The following is a 20,797-nucleotide window of genomic DNA, read 5'->3' as shown; positions in this document are numbered from 1 at the left end:
GATTCTGAAAGCATCCGATAATGCGCCGTCATATTGGATGGTTCCTCTCATGTCTTCATGGAACAACTGGATCATCTTGAGTAACCGTGGAGGACAGCCTATCTTGTGGAGCAGCTTGAACAGACCATCCCTGCTGACCAAGTCAAAAGCCTTGGTCAAGTTGATGAAGGCTATGTAGAGTGGCTTTCTCTGCTCCCTGCACTTCTCCAGCAGCTGCCTTAGAGAGAAGACCATGTCAACGGTTGACCTCTCTGCGCGGAATCCGCACTGCGATTCGGGGTGCACCCTCTCAGCAATCTTCTGGAGTCTGCCAAGGATGACGTGAGCAAACAGTTTACCAGTGACGCTTAGGAGGGAGATTCCACGGTAGTTGTTGCAGTCGCTTCTGTCTCCTTTGTTCTTATACAACGTTACAATGTTAGCGTCACGCATATCCTGTGGAACCTCACCCTCTTTCCAGCATAGGCACAGTAGCTCATGCAGGGGTTCCAGGAGCGTGTCCGCAGCACATTTGATTACCTCTGGTGGTATACCATCCTGACCAGGGGCCTTTCCTGCTGCAATGCTGTCAATGGCTCTCTTCAGTTCATCCACAGTCGGCTCTTGGTCCAGTCCGTCCATTACTGGTAGGAGCTCGACGGCATCGAGGGCTGCGTCAATCACAACATTCTCGCACGAGTACAGCTCGGAGTAGTGCTCAACCCAGCACTCCATCTGTTTGGCTTTGTCAACGATGACCTCACCAGATTTGGATTTCAGAGGTGCCATCTTGTTCTGGGTGGGTCCTAATACCTTCTTCATACCCTCGTACATTCCTCTGAGATTACCAAAGTCGGCACAGGTCTGGATGCTGCTGCATAGCTGGAGCCAGTGGTTGTTGGCACAGCGCCTGGCTGTCTGCTGTACTGTTCTTCTGGCCTCTCTAAGTGCTTGCTGGGTACTCTGGCTCGGTGAGCATTTGTACTGCAGGAGTGCAGCGCGCTTCTTTTCAATGACTGGAATCATCTCATCGGAGTTAGCTTCAAACCAGTCGTTCATGTTTCTAGCTCTTCTTCCAAACACTGACAAGGCCGTGTTGTAAACTGTATCCCTCAGATGTTGCCATTTGGATGTTGCATCAACGCCCCCAGGGCCGCCGCGCAGATTTTCCTGGAGGGTCTCTCTGAACTTTTCAGCTTTCTCCGAGTTTGCCGTCTTTCTGGCGTCAATGCGGGGCCTTCCAGCAGGTTTAGAGTGGTACAGCTTCTTGGGTCTCAGCTTGAGCTTGGAGCAAACTAGTGAGTGATCTGTATCACAGTCAGCACTATGATAGCTGCGTGTCAGAAGGACATTTTTGAGGTTATTACACCTAGTGATGACCACATCAAGTTGATGCCAGTGCTTCGAGCGTGGGTGTCTCCACGACACTCTGTGCTGTAGCTTTGTTTGGAAGAATGTGTTTGTGATGCACAGATTGTGGTACGTGCACAGTTTAAGGAGACGCTGTCCATTGTCATTCATCAAAATGACAAAATGACAACAACAATCAAAAGATAAATAAAAACACAACAGAAAATGGTATGTTAATATGTTTCCCTTCATCACGTTAATTTACTTACGGTGAATATTAGTTCTGGATTGACAGCTGTGGACATGATGCTGTTTGTTGAGACACAGAGCAGGAGAAACAGCAGAAAAAGTTTCCCATGGTTAGTACCTGACTCTTCTCGCACTTAACCTGATGTAAACTGAAGTCAGTAGGGTTACACTTGTGTGAAAGAGGAGGGAGCAGGATGACGTCCACTCTCTGTTAGCCTGTTCCCAATAGGGAGGGTTATAATATGGAAATAGAACGTGCTCCCTGGTAGGGAGAGATGACAATGTATCCTCCAATCCCAATGAGTTCCTGAACTTTGCTGTTGTGGGTAACATCTATGCTTTGGATGCTTGTCCTACAGCAGTAGACCCAAGACAAACAATTTCACACAGTATCAGAGAGGTAGCCATGTTAGTCTGTAGCTTTGAGAACAACAAGAAGTCTTGTGGCACCTTATAGATTAACAGATTATTTTGGAGCATGAGCTTTCGTGGGCAAACACCCGTTTCATCAGATGCATGAGCGGCGGGGGGGCGGGGTGGTTTCAGTGGGGTATTTAATGAGTGGGGTCCCAATAAGAGGAAGGGCCAGAGCTGACAAGTTCTATTCAGCAAGGCGGAAATGGCCCAGTATCAAGAGTACTTATCAAAAGCGGAAAAAAAAACAAGTCAGATCAGACAGTGGGGTGTGAGCCTTTGTCAGATTCTAATGGGGAGATGATAGCACCCAGAGCAGAGAAACTGCCTTTGTAAGCTGCAAGCCACTCCCACTCTCTGTTTAATCCATGGTTAATGAAGTCAAATTTGCAAATAAATTGAAGCTCAGAGATTTCTCTCTCCATTTGATTTTTGAAATTTTTTTGTTTTAGCACTGTCCCCATTTAAGGTCTTTGCCCACGAAAGTTTAGGCTCCAGAATATCTGTTAGTCTGTAAGGTGCAAGAACAAGACTTCTCATTGTTCTCAATTTCACACAGGCCACCAAATGCTGATGACTATCACTCTCTATCAGCTTGGCTTGTATTTGTACCAGTGTTCAATAAGCAAACCCCTCAGTACACATTTTCAGAGCCCTCTAGTCTCTTTTCCCTTTCCAAAGGATAATTATAAGGCAACAAAGAAGCTGCCATATGCTCCTCCCCCATCCCCCAAATGCATCTTTTAAGTGGCATTGAGGTAGAAGCAGTAGAGTGTATGAGGATTCCAGCAATGTCTTCAGACTATGCTCTTCTCCTTCATGTTAGTTTTTCTCGCTTTCCCCGGATGTAGGTCCAGTAGTAGAAGTTTAGGAAGAGAACAATGAGGCTGAGGATGTAGAGGAAGACTGCAATATTGAAACCATCAGGAAATGGGCACTCTGTGAAGAGGTTGTAGGATGAATGAATGGCGATGGCCACAAACTGGCACTGACAGAGGGAGAAAAAAGAAGCCAGATTAGAGATGCTACATAACAAAATAGTTAAGCTACAAGTAACTATTGGTCCATCCAGTCCAGCATCCGTCTACTAGCTACATCTCAAGAGACCCTTGGTCCAATCAGTCCTGAACAAGCATTCTTCTAGGCTGAAGCATGTTAGATAGTACGTCTCCCACCATTTATAAACCAAGGAGACCATTTATAAACCAACTCCAATATTTGGCTTCCTATCATGATGAAGGATGTCATGGGTCCATGAAGTTTTGGATCCTGCCCACTGCCACAAGGGAGTAGGAAATTTGTGTGTAAAATTCAGTATCTTACCCCCTGCCACACAAGATCAGGTCACTAGTCAGTCTCCTTTTGTGCCCCTTCTCTCATAGGCTACGTCTACACGTGCACGCAACTTCGAAATAGCTTATTTCGATGTTGCGACATCGAAATAGGCTATTTCGATGAATAACGTCTACACGTCCTCCAGGGCTGGCAACGTCGATGTTCAACTTCGACGTTGCTCAGCCCAACATCGAAATAGGCACAGCGAGGGAACGTCTACACGGCAAAGTAGCACACATCGAAATAAGGGAGCCAGGCACAGCTGCAGACAGGGTCACGGGGCGGACTCAACAGCAAGTCGCTCCCTTAAAGGGCCCCTCCCAGACACACTTTCATTAAACAGTGCAAGATACACAGAGCCAACAACTAGTTGCAGACCCTGTATATGCAGCACGGACCCCCAGCTGCAGCAGCAGCAGCCAGAAGCCCTGGGCTAAGGGCTGCTGCCCACGGTGACCACAGAGCCCCGCAAGGGCTGGAGAGAGAGTATCTCTCAACCCCCCAGCTGATGGCCGCCATGGAGGACCCCGCTATTTCGATGTTGCGGGACGCGGATCGTCTACACGTCCCTACTTCGATGTTGAACGTCGAAGTAGGGCGCTATTCCCATCCCCTCATGGGGTTAGCGACTTCGACGTCTCGCCGCCTAACGTCGATTTCAACTTCGAAATAGCGCCCAACACGTGTAGACGTGACGGGCGCTATTTCGAAGTTACTGCCGCTACTTCGAAGTAGCGTGCATGTGTAGACGCAGCCATACTGTCCTGTAACCAATGCTTTGAAATAGGTGTCTGAAGGCTTGTCTAAGCTTACCAGAAGATCCACGCACTGTGGTCGATCTTCTGGAGTTTGATTTTGCACGTCTGGTGAAGATGCACCCAAATTGACTGCTCTGGGTTCGGCCATTGATGCGAGACTAAAGAGGCTCCAACTTCGCTAGGGAAGTAAGTTGATTCTGAGACGTCAGTTGTAACTACACAAATGCCGTAGATAGAATTGCATATCTGAGGGTAGGGTGAGTCTTTTTTTCCCCAGATAGTGTTCAAATTATACTTTAAAGCATCTGTATTGAGAGCCCTTTGAATTTTAGTTTAGTAAGTGTAACTGCAGCTGTTACTCTCTCATTCATATAATTAATCAATTTTTTAATCTTACTAACTCACTCACCTTAATACCTCACAGTACGGCATCCTCTACATTGACTTTATATCCGCGTCTACACGAGCCGGCTACTTCGAAGTAGTCCAAGTTCATTCTGTCTATGCATGGCGAGCACTATTTCGAAGTTGAAATCGATGTAAGGCAGCGAGATGTCGAAGTCACTATCCCCAACAGGAGATGGGAATAGCGCCCTACTTCGATGTTCAACATCAAAGTAGGGCACGTGTAGACAATCCGCGTCCCGCAACATTGAAATAGTGGGGTCCTCCATGGCGGCCATCAGATGAGGGGTTGAGAGATGCTCTCTCCAGCCCCTGCGGGGCTCTATGGTCACTGTGTGCAGCAGCCCTTAGCCCAGGGCTTCTGGCTGCTGCTGCTGCTGCTGCAGCTGGGGATCCATGCTGCATGTACAGGGTCTGCAACCAGTTGTCGGCTCTGTGGATCTTGTGCTGTTTAGTGCAAGTGTGTCTGGGAGGGGTCCTTTAAGGGAGCAGCTTGCTGTTGCCCCGGAAGTGCTAGTCCTCCCTGTGACCCTGTTTGCGGCTGTTCCTGGCATCCTTATTTCGAGGTGGGCCGCTTTGGTGTGTAGACACTCCCCTGCAGCGCCTACTGTGATGTAGTGCTGCCCAACATCGACGTTCAACGTCGACGGCACCAGCCCTGGAGGATGTGTAGACGCTATTCACTGAAATAGCTTATTTCGATTTCGCTACATCGAAATAAGCTATTTTGATGTAGCATGCCCGTGTAGACGTAGCTTATGTTGTGTAAACACAACTGCCTTTTCTCTTATTTTCTATTTTTTAATTGTTCAGCCATGCAGGGCCTTCTTGTCTTTGTATTACAGCATGGGGTAAACAAGAACTCCGAATCAGGCTTCTTCACACCCTTTATTATTTTAACTTCATGGGATCTGCTCTTCCTCTTTTCAGCAACAAAATTACCTAGCCTTCATAATCTCTCTTTGTATGGAATTAACTCCCTGCCCAGGACATGGCTGTAATCATTGCCCTCCTCTGGCCTTAAGCAACAGAGAAACACATGGTTGAAATATCAGTAATTGCCACAGAGAAAAAGAGACAGCCAAGAGAAGATAATTTAGAAGGAGCCAAGGTCTACAATTTTTTTTTTGTTTTGCCTGCCTGTACACAACCTAAATTCATACTAAGGGATCAAAATAAGAGGAAGTCTGATTCCCAGAGCTATTGGACAAGCACCACTCCCACAAACTCCAGTGCTCATCAACACTTCCAAAAATCTGATGAGGTTCAGTTGGGTCAAGCGCATAGTACTACACTTAGAATGGATGAATTCCATGCACTACTGTAGGCTGGGGACCAACTGGCTAAGTGGTAATTCTTCAGAAAAGGACTTGGGGACTAGAGTGGATGGGAAGCTGGATATAACTCAACAGTGCGGCTTTGCTGCCAAGAAGGCTAAGGGCATATTGGTTGGCATTAGTAGGAGCACTGACAGCAGATTAAGGAACATGATTATTCCCCTCCATTCAGCATTGGTGGGGCTACATCTGGAGTACTGGGTCCAGTTTTGCCCCCCACTATCCAGAGAAAGATAACGGACAAATGATTAGAGGGCCGAGGTACATGACTTATGAGGAGAGGCTGAGACCCATCACAGAACAAGAAGCAATGGTCTCAAGATTCAATGGGGGAGGCCTAGGTTGAATATTAGGAAAATCAACTTCTCTAGAAGGGTGGTGAAGCACTGGAATGAATTGCCTAGGCAGGTGGTGGAATCTCCATTTGTAGAGGTTTTCAAGGTGAGACTTGACAAAGCCCTGGCTGGGATGATTTAGTTGGGGTTGCTATTGCTTTGAGCAGGGGGTTGAACTAGATGTCCCCTTGAGGACTCTTCCAGCCCTAGGATTCTATGATTCTCTGAAAAAAAAATCAAGTCACTTGTTTAGGACTTCAATGGGGGGAAAGTGAGGCATGGAGACAGCCGCCATATATAAAAAGTCAAGTCTTCCTGGTAAGGAGTCTGTGACTTGAATGATCTATCACTGGATGAAATATACTATTCTGCAAAACAGAAAAGTTTTAGAAAGTTGCTGTGTGAATTGGTGTGTGGAGGGTTATGGACATGTAAAGTCTTCTGTCTGTTTCCTTCCTTCATAGGGATAAGGCTTGTCTGGAAAAAGTTGTGGTAGGTATTGAATGTTTCTTGGCTTATTCCTGAGTGTCACACAACCCAGACTTTTCTCTGGTCCATTGCAGTAGGAGAGCCAGGGAGATGGACATTCCAGTAGGTTAGACCAGGAATGAGAGAGCCAAGGAGGGAACAAACAGAAAATTAGTGCCACCCTGTTCCAGGACTGGAGAAGGAGGGGGTGGATGTATGGGATTAATTACCAGCTGCAGGATGGTGAGATAGCGCTTCCACCACAGGTAACGCCGCATTTGTGGTCCCATACTGGCCAGCCCATAGTACAGGTACATGAAGATGTGCACAAAGGAGTTCAACATCCCAATGAAGAAGGCTGTAGAACAGAGAATATATGAAAGAAGGATGAACAAGACACAAAGAGTCTATGAGACCCATCCTGCTGTGCTAACAGACATCACTCCTGGGTGGGATGTCCAAAATTTTCTCCTCTTGTCACCCATACACGTGTGTCACCCTTTAGTTACCAAACTTCACTAAGAATGCTCTAGAAACATGACCCACCATCCTATACCATCTCTCCCTCTCAAAGGCCGGGTCTACACAAGCCCCTTCCTTTTGAAAGGGGCATGTTAATAAGCAGGTTCAAAAGATGCTAATGAGTCCCTGTAATGAATATGCAGCACCTCATTAGCATAATGGCAGCCACGGCGATTCAAAAGTACGGCTTTTCAAATCATACACCGCCCGTGGAGACGGGACCTTCTGAAAGGACCCCCCAGTTTTCGAAAGCCCTTCTTCCTATGTTCGAGCTAACATAGGAAGAAGGGCTTTCAAAAACTAGGGGGGATCCTTTCGGAAGGTCCCATCTCCATGGGTGGCGCGCAATTCAAAAAGCTGCACTTTCGAATCGCTGTGGCTGCCATTATGCCAATGAGGTGCTGCATATATTCATTGCAGCACCTCATTAGCATCTTTCAAACCCACTCATTAACATGCCCCTTTCGAAAGGAAGGGGTTTGTGTAGACCCAGCCAAAGAAGCACTTAATTCCAACCCACTGGGAGGGCTCAGCCCTAACCATTGCCTAGAATGGACAGACAGGAGATGCAAAGATAGAAGAAGGAATGCTGGATTCCATACTGCAGAGCACTCAGATTATCAAGGCCTTTTGCAATACTGCTTCTTGTACAAAATTCCTACAAGTGCACAAATTTCTGTCTGGATATTATCTGGAGTGTGAATGAGGCAGCCTGGATCTGGATACAGCAGCGTGTGGGACAGGCCTCAGCTGAGTAGAAAATGAGGGCATCCTGCTTTTCAGAAAAAAATTAAACAAGGGCAAACATAGGCCCTGGACTGGTTTTCTCATTTCTGTGCGGGCGGTGAGTGGGGCAGTCTTGTCCTGAACAAGGCAGTGATTAGACTGTCCAAAGATGGATGGAACAGTTCAATAAAGGCTCTAGCACGTATCAGCTGTGATATCTTTGTCTCTCACTATCAGAGTGGGTAACATGCAGTGAGGTTTCTGTCCACTAGTCAGTCAAGATGCAGGGTTCTAATTATCTCTCAAACAAAGATGGAGACTGATTATGCCCAGTGGAGTGAAGCTTACCCTGTCCCCCAGGCACATATTTGACACCAGCCCACCAATTGAAGAGCATGGTGCCATGATGATACACATGCAGAAAAGTCACCTGATCACACTTCTTACGCAGAATGAAGAAGACCTGAAAGAATTCAGAAGAAAAAAACTATTTAGTTCTTCCATATGTTCAGACAAGGCTTCAGAGTGCAGGGGGGTCAGGGAAGCCAGGGCTGACCTGAAGTAGTCCAAGTTCATTCTGTTTGCATCTTGGGGAAGTAACATTCTTCCCTTTAGAAGCCAAGTCGAGGAATGGCAAATCCAAGACACAGGCATGGACCTTATGGCATTTGGAAGGAGAGAGGCCAAAGGAGAGTGCCTTTTCCACAAAGCCTCAGTACCCTGGGGTTTCCTCTGCAGACTCATACAGTGGTTACCCACAAAGATGGGACTGAGACATAACATCTAGATCCAGACCTAATCTTCTGTATAGCTTGGAGGTGTCTGGATCTGGGGATTGTTTGCAGTCCAGGACGCTGCAGCACATGTTACATGCCCATTGGCACCGGGGACAGATATCCAGGGGAGGCATCACATTGAGCAGCCAAAATGTGATGGCATTCCCACTTGGCAAGTGGGTGGTATCATCCTCTCATATGCTGCTCTGTTACTACCAGGAAGAACTGCTTTCTGGTCAGTGGTGACTGGGGCAACAGCCCACAGTTGCTACTCAGAATGCGGTGGGGTATGAAAGCTCGTTAGCCATGCAACTTTTAATCTTCCAAATTGACCCAGTTCATAGGCAGTCCCTACACTCCTAAAATTTGAGATAGAGGCTGTCAAAGTATTTCCCAGCCCAGATCACTTCTAGGGGTTCTAAGCAATCCAGCCAGCACCCTGCCCTTGCTGATCAGTTCCCCCTTTAGGGTCCAGGCTGTCATTTGAAATGCAAGTGAAGTCCAATAGATCACTCTGGAGCAGTTATCCTCTATGATGGACATTCAAGGTACATCAAAACTCAGCCGGGACAAAAATTCTTATCCCAGGTTCAGTGGCTTACAACAATCTCATCTGGCCAATGCACATGCAGCAGTGGAGAGTCTGGGTCTTACACCTGCATAGTTCGAGGCTGTTCACTCTTTAGCATAACATCATTCTTTGGAAAGAGAGAGAAAGATCAGGCTGGATCTACTGGCAAAGGGGAAGATGCAACAACAGACTTAACCAGTTTGTGAAATTAGCTCTGCAGTCACATTTGGGGACTGAATTCTCTTGTTGTGTAAGTGTGTAACCTCACCAGTCTGTCTCTCACTTGCTGCTTGGGTTCAGGTTTCTCATCTTGGGTCTGCATGAACCCCTGGTATTCTGAGTGACCTAAATACCAGAAAGTGTGTTTATGCAAAGGGGGCTGGCACTAGGTTTAAGGAAAACTTCCCCTCAGAGAATACAGGGGCAGGTATGCAGTCACTAGGACAGAGAAGGCACAGCTCTCACAATAAGATGCTAGTAAGGAAACTTGCTGGGCTAGTGCCAATGGCAAGGTTAGAGGTTTGAAGGAATGTGGTTTCCATATGACATTACCATGAAGCTGTGCCCTCTGGCCATGGCAGTACCAGCAATATTCTCTGAAATGGGCAGGCAGCATACACATGAGCGTGTGTGTGAGAGAGAGCAAGTGAGCATGTACTGAAAGGCAGCAGCCTCCTACAGAATAAATAGAGAATCAGCCTTGGCATCATCCCTGAGGGGGATTAGAGCCAGTGATTTATTAGAGAGCCTCAGCCCCCTCAATTTGGCCATTCCCATCTTACCGTATCAAGCAGCTCAATGACTTTGGAGAAGAAGAACCACCAACATACTCTCGCCATCTGCTGGGAAGACAAAGAAATGCTGTCTGATACCGACAAAAGTCGTTGTTCAACATCTAACTAACTTAGGCATGTCTACGTTTGAAACCCAACAGCAGCATAGCTACATCTTTGCAGCTGCACAGCTGTAATGCTTCTGTGTAAACACTCACTACAGGGACAGCAGGGCTTTTCCCATTGTTGTATTTAATCTGACGCCCTCAACAGATGGAACTGGGTCAATGGAAGAATTCTTCCAAGCATGGTCTACGCAGGAGTGCTATGTCGGCATTGATACTTCTCTCGCAGGTGTGAATTTTTCAAACTCCTGAGAGACATAGCTACCTCCATGTTTGTTTTCAGTACCTCTTCACCTGAGGGTCATATAGACTACATCTACCCTGCAGCCCTATTTTGAAGTAAGCTATTCTGGAATAGCTATTCGGACATAGGGCTGCTACACACAAAAGTGTATGTCAAAATAGCACTCTGCATACATAATGCTTTCAAAATAGCGCTTATTTTGAAATAACTATGTAAGACAGGGAATGGAGAGTATTTCAAAATAGATAAGCACTATCCCATGTCTTAACAGCATCTATCATGAAATAGTTAATTTAAAATAGGTGCTCTTCCTTCTGCAATGAGGTTTACCAATTTTGAAATAATACACCTGGTATTTTGAATTTATTTTGACATAGTGTGTGCATAATGTAAATGACAGCAAAGTTATTTCAAAATAATGGCTGTTATTTCTAAATAAGGGGCCGTAGCCACACTGATGCCATTCATCATGGTATGTGACTTCCTTCTAGATAAAATAAAAAGACATATGGACGTTCTTAGCAGACGTTATGGATCTCCCTTTTTACAAGGTAAAAATTCAGCCTGTGTTATTTATGTTAGTTAGTTGATTGTTCATTTATTTTTGGTAGGGCAAGGGTGGAGTATTATTTCACTGATCATGAAGTATTTTCAGCCTCATGGCAAAACAGTGGGCCCATCAGCATGGGAGGTGGGTCCAATCCACAGATCCAGCTCCACACCAATGCTCATTCAAAGCCTATCAGCATTTGCAGACACATAGAAACATGGCAAAGATACAGAATTATTAAAAAACCAGGGATTTAAGTGACACATACTGCATCCATTACCCTTTATGAAACTAAGGTAGAAAACGCAGACAGCTTGTGCCATGAGTTATAGAGATTCCTTTGGTGCTGAAGCAAATCCAGTCAAGTGGATTTGAAAGTAGGGGAATAGAATCAAACCCTTTATAGGACATAGCCAGAGTGCAGTTTGGCACCAGTATTCCTGGAAAAAAAATAAACATCTGTCTCTGAAGAACGAGAGGGACCCAAGACAGTTCTGTATGAAACTGTACCCGCATTCCCAACTCGCTTCGGGTGTAATCCACTGGCTGACACAGGTAGCTGTAGTTGTCCAGGATTGAAGTTACCAGGAACTGAAAGAAGAGGAAGAAAAAAAAATTAAAAAATAAGAACACTAAGAACAACCCATTCTCCATCATTCATCTGCTTCTGTCTTTCATACTCCCTTGTTCCCAGCAAGATTTCCCCTCTAATGCTAAGCAAGCAGTTCCAACCCAGAACAGGCTGATGATGACTCAAATTTACCACTACAGGTGGGCAAATATTTGCACTCCCTATTCGATGGACTCTGAAAGTAAATTTCGATGTGACCATGTCTGTGACCTTTTGTTGCACATATTTGAGTGCATGAGCTTTGCTAGAATGAAAAGTGAATTCTAAGCTAGAGAATTCTGCGAAAGCAAATTTTGAATTGTGTATTGGTTTATAAACATCACCTTTCCATTTGTGTTGCTAAGTTACATTAGCCATCCAGTGAGGGAGCTGAAACCATGCCATGTAGTCCCAGTAACTGACCAAGAAAAGGTGAGAAGTGAATCGATCTTCAGGACTGGAACTATGTGCAAGAGAAATTTGCAGTTTTTGAAACAAATGCAAGAATTTCATAATATTTCTGAAAACAGTAGCTAAAAAGTCAAGTTCATTAGTTCACATCACATGTGCTCAGTTCTAATCACTGGATGGGTATTCAATGCCTACATGAAATGAGTTGATCTCAGCTCAGTTCCTTATGGAAAAGTTCTCACAATATTAAAAACTATATCAATAAAAATAAACTTCTCTTCCATTGCCAGTGGCATTAATTTGCACCTTTGTTGGAAGTCTCAGCAGACGTGATTGCCAGCATCTGGAAAAAAAATATTTCTCTGATGCTCTTAGAGATGGATCCAGTCATGGATGAGGCACACCTTAGGGGACAAGTGTACATCATGTGTTCTGTGGTTGCTACGTAGTGGATTTTGTTCTGGTTTGCCATTCAGTGACCTTTGACCAGCATTAAGCGTACAAACTCTCAGGGACAGTGCATTCGGAAAGGCTGCAACATTTTGGGGAAATTGAACTTACCATACAAGAGATGCCTACACTGCAGTTAAAGACAGGTATCTGGCCAGTGCCAGCTGACTTGGGGGTGTAGAGTTCAGGCTAAGGGGTTGTTTAAGGGTAGCCCTTCTGGCTCTGGCTGAAGCCTGAGCTCTAGGATCCCAAGAAGTGGGAGGGTACTTGAACTCATGTTGCAGCTAGAACCTGAATGTCTATGCTGTAGTGAAACAGCCTCTTAACCCAAGTCAGCAAGCACAGGTCAGCCGTGGGTACCTAAGTGAAGTGTAGACATACCCACAGAGCACTGGTTTTCAAATTACTATGCAGTCAAATTAGTTTTTGTCCCCTTTTCCTCAGCACCTGGCTGGCAGCTCCATGCTCCAGCCAGCCAGCTTGGAAGCCAAAGCAGAGAGCAGCAGCTGCTGGCTGGAAGCTTAGCTCTGAAGGCAGTGATACCACCAGTCATGCTACCCCAGTACTGCTGAGAGCCACCATGGGCCCTGGGACAAGGTGGAGGGGGTTCTGGCTCCACACACAGAAGGGGAGGTGACAATGGTGGAAGGGACAGGGCCTAGGTCATTCAGTCTTCAGCACCAGCAGGACCACAGCACCACCCTTCCCATCCCAGACAGAGCAGCACTGCCACAGTAATTCAAAGGCACCTGGAGCTCCAGCCACCACCTCTTCTACTTCAGCAGAATTGTCCCCTTTGCCTCTCCGTGTTGGCAGGCCCATACTACCCTTATTTTGTGCTGCTGCCGACAGCAGTGCTGCTTTCACAGCTAGGCGTCTACCCAGCTCTGCAGCTCCCCAGCTGCCTAGCTCTAATGTGCACAGTAAGTTATTTCGCCCCTTAAGCTTCTCACTTCCCTCCGGGGTGTCCCCCACTCTGAGAACTGCTGCCATAGGGACTTCACCACAATACTTACCAGAGCAGAACATACCCTCTAGTGGACGACTGAAAACACTTCCCAGTCCTCTGTCACTTCTTCCTTTAGTCTGTGGTGATTCACCTGCGAAGGAGTTTAATGGGCTCCTGCTTCAGGTCCCCCTCCAAACGTTTACCCATATGGAACTAATCCCTTCTGCTTACCTCATAGAACATATAGGCGGACAAAACCACCAGGGCCAGATTATACATGGTCAGAAGACCCTTGAGCCTCAGTGGCTCCCACTTCCTCATGAAGCGTGGCCCCAGTGCCACAAAGAAGAGGTAGAGGGTGAAGAGAAGCGTGACTGGAAATGGGGAGTAAACCAGGAGCCAGGGGTCTGTCCTTGGGTCTGCAAGGCAAAATACATTGCACAAAAGCAAAGAGCCGGGTGGCTTGTTAGCCTCGAGAGGGAAAGAGGATTTATAGTATTTAAAAAAACCTTCTCCTACCCTGGATTTTAATTTATCCCCTCCATCTCTGGGTTCCCCACACCCTTCTTGTATCCCAGAAAATCCCCATGTGTTTTTCCATTCCTTTTCCACACCCCTGCAAATCACAGTGTTTTGGTAACAGAAGGCAGGACACTCTTCTGTTGATGTGGCTGCTGCTTTGCCATGAGGAAATTGCTCAGCAAAATTATAGCATTGTCATCCCCAAAACTGCTGCCCTAAAACAGACACATAGCACTGCATAATACACAAGCTGTAGAATCCACCCTCAGGTGTGCAAAGGCAACTCAGTTCTCATTCACAGATTCTGCTATTATTTCAGACCCGGCCATCCACATAACTCCGTCAGAGTGCCTCAGCATCCCTTATCCTTTCCATCCTTGAGTAGCACACACCATGGCCCTTGGTCTTACCTTGCAGCCCTGCTATTGCAGCCCTGAGCTCCCCAGCCAGCTCTGCCAGTGCCCCTCAGTCCTGCTCTGCAGTTCCTCTACTATTCTAGCCCTGGGCTGTCCACACAGTTCTGCCAGTGCCCCTCAGCCCTGCCCTGCACCCACCTGCTATTCCATGTCTGGACTCCCCACATACATAGCAACACAACTGTGGTACATTTGTACCCTATACACTTTTTGAGTCAGAAAAAATATTTCATGCTAAATTAAAATTTCCACTGAGCTGCACACCTGTGCCTAAGTGAAAAAAAACTAAAACAGCATTATTGGAGGACCACTGCGTCATGAGTTATCACAACATAGATGTATGTGGGGTACAACGTTACCTTACAAATGTGCATAAAAGTAAAAGAAATTCCTTTTTTAAGAACTAAGACACTGAAATCCCTCACTGCACCTCACAAGATGGAGTTTCCTTTGGGTATAGCTAAAAAAAACCTCAAGATCTTGGTCGGGAAGTCAGATTTTTGCCATGGTCCAAGGAAAGGAAGTAAGCTCAAGTGGGAGATGATTCTTATTAATGGTTTGTAAATCCTACAGAGCCACCTAATGCTGAGTTTGGGCAGTTTCCACGCAAAGCAACTTCTCCACCTACCTCCATTTTCAAGGGCCCAGTTGTAGAACTCTTGCATTTTCTGCCAGGTGGAAGCCATTCCAGATTCCTGAATGGAAAGCAAAATGAGATTTAACTTTGTTATCCTCTCACCCCATTTACACTACTCCAGGAACCTTGAATGAGTAGAGTCCCCTGGTTATCAAAAGGCATGGACTATAGGGCAGACACACATGGATGTTCAGATGTCGACCCCTCTCAGAGACTCACTTGCACTGATTTGTCATCCAAAGCAACCCTACTCAGACCCAGGGTAAATTTAACTTCTTGACGCCTTCTCTGCTCCATTATATTGTTTTAACTATACTGGTGTACATAATGTGGTATGTGTTAAGGGCTCCCCTTACTGGTAGCTCTGGATTGTCAATGCTTGCTTTGTGAGGGAGACCTCACTTATAACCTTTGGGGAGGCAGGAATTTGACCCAGAAATCACTCCCGGCTCTGTTATCAGTAACCACTGAGCCACTTTGTCAGCAAACACAGTAGCAGTACCTGGCCCAGCATCAGTCACTGATTAGATCTATGTGCAGATCAGAGTGGTCACACCCTTTTAGTGTGCTCCCTGGCTGGTCCTCAGGCTCTCACCTTGCTATGCCACTAAAGCCGCGTCTACACGTACCAGCTACTTCGAAGTAGCCACGCCAAATTCGAAATAGCGCCCTCTACGTCTACACGGGGCGAGCGCTATTTCGAAGTTGAAATCGACGTAAGGTGGCGAGACGTCGAAGTCACTATCCCCATCAGGGGATGGGAATAGCGCCCTACTTCGACATTCAATGTCGAAGTAGGGCACATGTAGCCGATCCGTGTCCCGCAACATCAAAAGAGTGGGGTCCTCCATGGCGGCCGTCAGCTGAGGGGTTGAGAGACGCTCTCTCCAGCCCCTGAGCTCTACGGTCACCGCGTGCAGTGGCCCGTTAAAGCTCCCCACCCGCTGCCTTCCTGTGCAGGAAGCTGAGAGAGTGTGCAGGCAGCAGCAGTAACACGCGGCCAGCCTGCACGCCTCCCTGCAGCCCCAAGATACCCCCCCGCTGCAATGGCGACCCGCCAGCCCCCCAAGCGCCCCCAGGGCACCCCCCCCAAGAGAAGCCAGGGCTCCCAGCCTGGCAGTCAGCCTGGGAAAAGGCAGCGGGGCCCCTCCTGGACGGAGGCCGAGATCCAGGACCTGCTGGGGCTCTGGAGCGAGGAGGAGGTGCTCCAGGTAATGGGGAGCAAGAGGCGGAACGCGGATGTGTGTCGCTCGGCTGGCCGAGGGCCTGGCTGCCCGGGGTCACCCTGCCCGCACTCCTGACCACGTCAGGAGTAAGATTAAGGAGCTGCAGCAGGGTTACGCCCGGGCCCGGGATGCGGCCAGACAATCTGGCGCCACCCCCGCCACTTGCCCCCTTTACAGGGAGCTCAGGGAAATCCTGGGCCCCCGGTACACCTCCTCCCTGCCAGCCACTCTTGACACCTCGGCCGACAAGGCCCAGCATGCCCCGGAGGTGGAGTCCACCCCGGAAGCAAGCCCCGTACCCCAGGGGCCCCCCCAGGAGCCCACCCCTGGGATGCCGGAGGAGGTGGAGGGGGAATCCTCCTCCACTGATGGGGGGCTCCACATAAGCCTGCCATCCTGGAGCTCCAGCAGGGTGTCTGCCCAGAGGGTGACCCCCGACCGTGGGAGCGGACCATCAGGTATGTACCCCCCCGGTGCACACCCCCAGGGTTGAGGGGCGGGGACAACAGACATGACCAGGGCCCTCCACATGCCCAGATGACCATGGCCCCAAGGACAGCAGTGGCATGTCCCTCAGAAGAGTGCATCAGCCCCTGCCTCCCCAGCAGGACAGTGCCATGCCCCATCCCTGGGGATGGGGGGAGTGGAACCTAGGGTCCCCCGGGAGGGGTGGGACACCCATCAGCAGCAGCAGCATCTCCTGGGGATGGGGATGGGGAACCAGCAGCGGAGGGGTGGGGGGGACAAGGGCCACGGCTTGGGGGCCACACTAATGGCTGTCTCCACTCTTCTTCCCCCCATGTTCCGCAGCTGCACCATCAGAGGGCCCGGAGAGCGCCGGCGAGGTGTCAGTGGTCCCAGACAGCCCACAGGGGCCATCGTTGCAGGCCAGCCCCTCGGCAGAGCACCAACCTGCCCCAGGGCAGGGCCGACAGCGGAGCCACCACCAGCAGAGGACGGCGACGGACCCCCAGCTGCTCATGACCCTCCGGCAGCAGCTGAAGGTGTCGGAGCGGTGCTTGCGGGTGGACGAGCGGCGGCTGGACTTGCAGGAGCAGGTGCTGGCCTGGCGCCAGGAGGCATGGGATGGGGGCCTTTATGCGCACTTTTGAGCGCATAGCGGACTACCTGGCCCCCCCATGCCGCGCCGCCTGCCGCTCTGCCCGCCCCTCCACCCGCTGCTCCACCCGCTTCTCCGACCGTCGTCCCACTGCCGTCCGCCACCCCAGGGCCTTCCGCCGAGGGGGACCTGGAGCCTGCTGACACCCGCCTGCCATACCTGCCGGTTCGCCCGGCCCACAGCCAGCCTCGGCCAGAGCTGAGGCCGAGGTGAGGGTTGCGCCCGCCAACCCCAGGTGCTGGACAGTAGGGGGTGCAGGGCCCAGGACGTGCCCCAACCCCCTTTGTACATATCCCCCATATTATAATGTTTGTGTATTTAGTTTGTGTTAGACCCCTGTTCTTTTATGGTACCTGCCCCCCCATGTAAATAGTTCCCCCCTTTTGTTCTTACACTGTATATATATTGTATATATATATATATATATATAGTTAGTATTTTAATATAAGAGAATGCACTGTTTTGTTTTGGTTTCAAAAACAACAGGTCTATTTTTATTTGCAAGAAAAGTTGCAGGGGTGCTATTGGGTGCTCTGTGGTGTGGGTGTGGGGGCAGGGAGTGTTGTGGAGGATGGGGGGCTGCAGTGGGGGCCTGCCAGTGTTCACCCCATGGCCTGGTTGAAATGGGCCCGCAGGGCCTCCCAAACCCGGATCCCCTCGGGGTCCACCTGGCGACTGGGGGCAGCGGGTGGCTGCATGTCAGCCCTGCCAGCCTCCACAGCCCAGCCCTGAAAGAATGCCTCCCCCTTGCTCTCAACCAGGTTGTGGAGTGCGCTGCACGTGCCCACAATCTGGGGGATGTTGGTGGGGCCTGCATCAAGGCGGGTGAGGAGACACCTCCAGCGCCCTTTGAGGTGGCCAAAAGTGCACTCAACCACCTGGCGCTCATGGTTCAGGAGCGTGTTGAAGCGCTCCTGGCTGGCTGAGAGATGGCCCGTGTAAGGGTGCATGAGCCCGGGCCAGAGAGGGTACGCCGCGTCTGTGATGACGCAGAGGGGCATGGTGGTGTCCCCACAGGGACCTCCCGCTGGGGGATGTAGGTCCCCACCTCCAGCCGGCGGCACAGGCCCGAATTCCTGAACACCCGGGTGTCGTGGGTGCTGCCAGGCCACCCAACATAAATGTCCAGGAAGCGGCCCCGGCTGTCCACCAAGGCCCGGAGGACCACCAAATGGTAGCCCTTCCTGTTCAGAAAACGTCCTCCGCTGTGCTCCGGGGCACGGATGAGGATATGGATCCCAGCCAGAACCCCGAAGCAATTTGGGAAGCCTGGGCTGGCAAACCCCACGATGGCGGCATCCAGGTCCCCAAGCCTCACGAGCCTGTGGAGGAGCAGGGCGTTGATGGCGCGGACGACCTGCAGGGGAAGGACATGGGAGAGCACCAGTGAGGGGTGTGCAGGGTGTGTCTGGCCCTCCCCCCCAGGGCTGCCCTCCGCCCCCAGGGCTCCCTCCCCACCCCAGGGCTGCCCTCCACCTCCAGGGCTCCCTCCACCCCCAGGGCTTCCCCCCCCATTGGATCCTCTTACCTCCATGAGGACAGCCCCGACGGTGGCCTTGCCCACACCAAACTGCTGCCCCACGGATCGGTAGCTGTCTGGAGTGGCCAGCTTCCAGACAGCAATGCCGACCTGTTTCTCGACACTGAGGGCACACCCCATGGTGGTGTCCTGGTGCCTCAGTATGGGGGGTGAGCCACTGGCAGAGCTCCAGGAATGTCTGCCAGCTCATGCAAAAGTTCTGGAGCCAGCGGTCGTTGTCCTACTCGCCGAGCACCAGCCGCTCCCACCAGTCAGTGCTCATGGGGTAGCTCCACAGCTGGCGGCGTGTGTGGCGGGGGTGCGGGAGGGGGACGCACAGAGGACAGCAGCATCTGCGGCTGCTTCCTCCTTCCCTGCGGGCAGCTCCTCTTCTGTGACTAAAAGGTGATCAGCTGCCTCCTGCATAGCATTGAGCAGGGCGAGCACTGCTCCTGCAGGGGCGGCTGTGTGGACCTCTGGCTGCTGCTGCTGGGGGTCCACATTGCTTCGCCGAGGTGTGCGTGCCTATGGCTCTGCAGACCGCATGCTGTGCAGGCTGAGTGTGTCTGGAAGGAGCCCTTTAAGGGAGCGGCTAGCTGTTGCCCCGGAAGTGCTAGTCTGCCCTGTGACCCTGTCTGCAGCTGTTCCTGGCACCCTTATTTCGATGTGTGCCGATTTGGCATGTAGACGCTCCCCTGCAGTGCCTACTTCGATGTGGTGCTGCCCAACGTCGACGGCACCAGCCCTGGAGGACGTGTAGACGCTATTCATCGAAATAGCTTATTTCGATGTCGCTACATTGAAATAAGCTATTTCGATGTAGCATACACGTGTAGACGTAGCTTAAAGGAGCAGTACCTGCTCAAGCCTTCTCCAGTAGCCTGAGCAGCCTCTTCTTCAATGGCTCTCCCGTCTACAGGGTAAGAGCCAGTCTTCACAGCACTGCTATTTATCTGAGGAGGTGGGAGCCACAGCTACAACACCCACTGATATGGCTGTACTGTCAGCTGTATACACATTCTTTATACTGGTGTAATTGTGTCTATACTAGTGGTTGTACAGACGCAACTATCTCAGGATGGGAGTGAGGAAGGACACCCCTCCCTGACAGAGCTATACTAGTACAAAAGCAGACTAGACCAGGCCTGACACTGGGCTAAATTTTGTTCTCATGTACGTCATTGTAAATCTGGAGAAAAAGCATTACAGTTAATGGTATTGTTACAGATTCATACTGGTGAAACAGAGCCAGTTTGGTCTTTACCTACTTTATAACACACCTTCCGGCTGAGAGCCGTAATGCAATCTGACAGGTGCCCAATCACATTCTAAAACTTACAGAACAATCATACTCAGAGACATACACAAAGGTCTTTTTCTCTCCCACTCATGTAACATTCACACACCCCTCCACTTTTACGTGGTTGTTCGCAAGTACTTCCCCTCCCCAACATCAATATCCTCTGACATGATCACTCTTATACCCAGGGTGACACTGGAGGTGTCCACTCACCTCACTGGGGCAGAAGTTTCCAGCAGAGATCTGTGAAGGGATTAACAACTTGCTCTCAGTCAAAGCAAGGAGGATTTCCTTGTGGTTACAGAAACACACATGTATACTACACACAGCGCAGACTATTCCTCTCCCACTCCTCTCCTCACAAATAGTGAGCTGAACCCCTAGTGACAGAGAACCACCCCCTGCACAGGGCAGACTTACCCCTCCAGATGAGATACTGTAATTTCTCTCTTTTTGCAGGAATGTTGTCAGAGTGCAGAAACCTTTCCAGTCCTTCCTGAGGCAGCAGAACAAAGAGCTGCCAGAGTCTGTGCTGTTAAGTAGGAACCATGCCACATTTCCGTCTCCTCACCTGAAGTAGGTATTTTGTCCTATGGGTTCTCACACAACGGCTCTGAGCTGTGGCTTTTACGTAAGATTCAGAGAACGTCTGTGGTGCTTACCACAAATGACTGTGAGCTGTGAGCACCACCATTGCTGACAGCAGCCTCTGACTTTGTT

At 49.6% G+C, this 20,797-nt stretch overlaps 1 protein-coding gene across 1 annotated transcript; it reads right to left on the bottom strand.

Annotated features, from left to right (window-relative positions):
- Positions 1-1,574: 1,574 nt before the first annotated feature.
- On the bottom strand, positions 1,575-20,595 carry LOC142007123 (very long chain fatty acid elongase 4-like). Its single transcript, XM_074983661.1, has 8 exons — positions 20,498-20,595; positions 14,904-14,970; positions 13,569-13,756; positions 11,428-11,508; positions 10,008-10,067; positions 8,227-8,341; positions 6,861-6,988; positions 1,575-2,980 (listed from the first exon to the last, which is right to left on the bottom strand). Exons 2-8 carry the CDS (start codon positions 14,959-14,961, stop codon positions 2,810-2,812), a joined length of 801 nt encoding a protein of 266 aa, XP_074839762.1. The 5' UTR covers positions 14,962-14,970; positions 20,498-20,595; the 3' UTR covers positions 1,575-2,809.
- Positions 20,596-20,797: the final 202 nt, after the last annotated feature.

This window comes from Carettochelys insculpta, chromosome 1 (genome assembly GCF_033958435.1).
Source record: "Carettochelys insculpta isolate YL-2023 chromosome 1, ASM3395843v1, whole genome shotgun sequence".
Classification (NCBI taxonomy): Eukaryota; Metazoa; Chordata; order Testudines; family Carettochelyidae; genus Carettochelys; species Carettochelys insculpta.
Note: the sequence above shows the minus strand (reverse complement) of the source record. Positions and strands in the feature narration are given on the sequence as shown.

What these genes read in the sequence shown, in the direction of transcription:
- LOC142007123 (XM_074983661.1), bottom strand. Translation starts at nt 14,961, where the DNA reads ATGGCTTCCACCTGGCAGAAAATGCAAGAGTTCTACAACTGGGCCCTT. An exon ending in CCGCCTATATGTTCTATGAG is followed by an intron (nt 11,509 to 13,568) that starts GTAAGCAGAAGG and finishes CTCTTCTTTCAG; the next exon opens with TTCCTGGTAACTTCAATCCT. An exon ending in GAAGCGAGTTGGGAATGCGG is followed by an intron (nt 10,068 to 11,427) that starts GTACAGTTTCAT and finishes TTGTCTTCCCAG; the next exon opens with CAGATGGCGAGAGTATGTTG.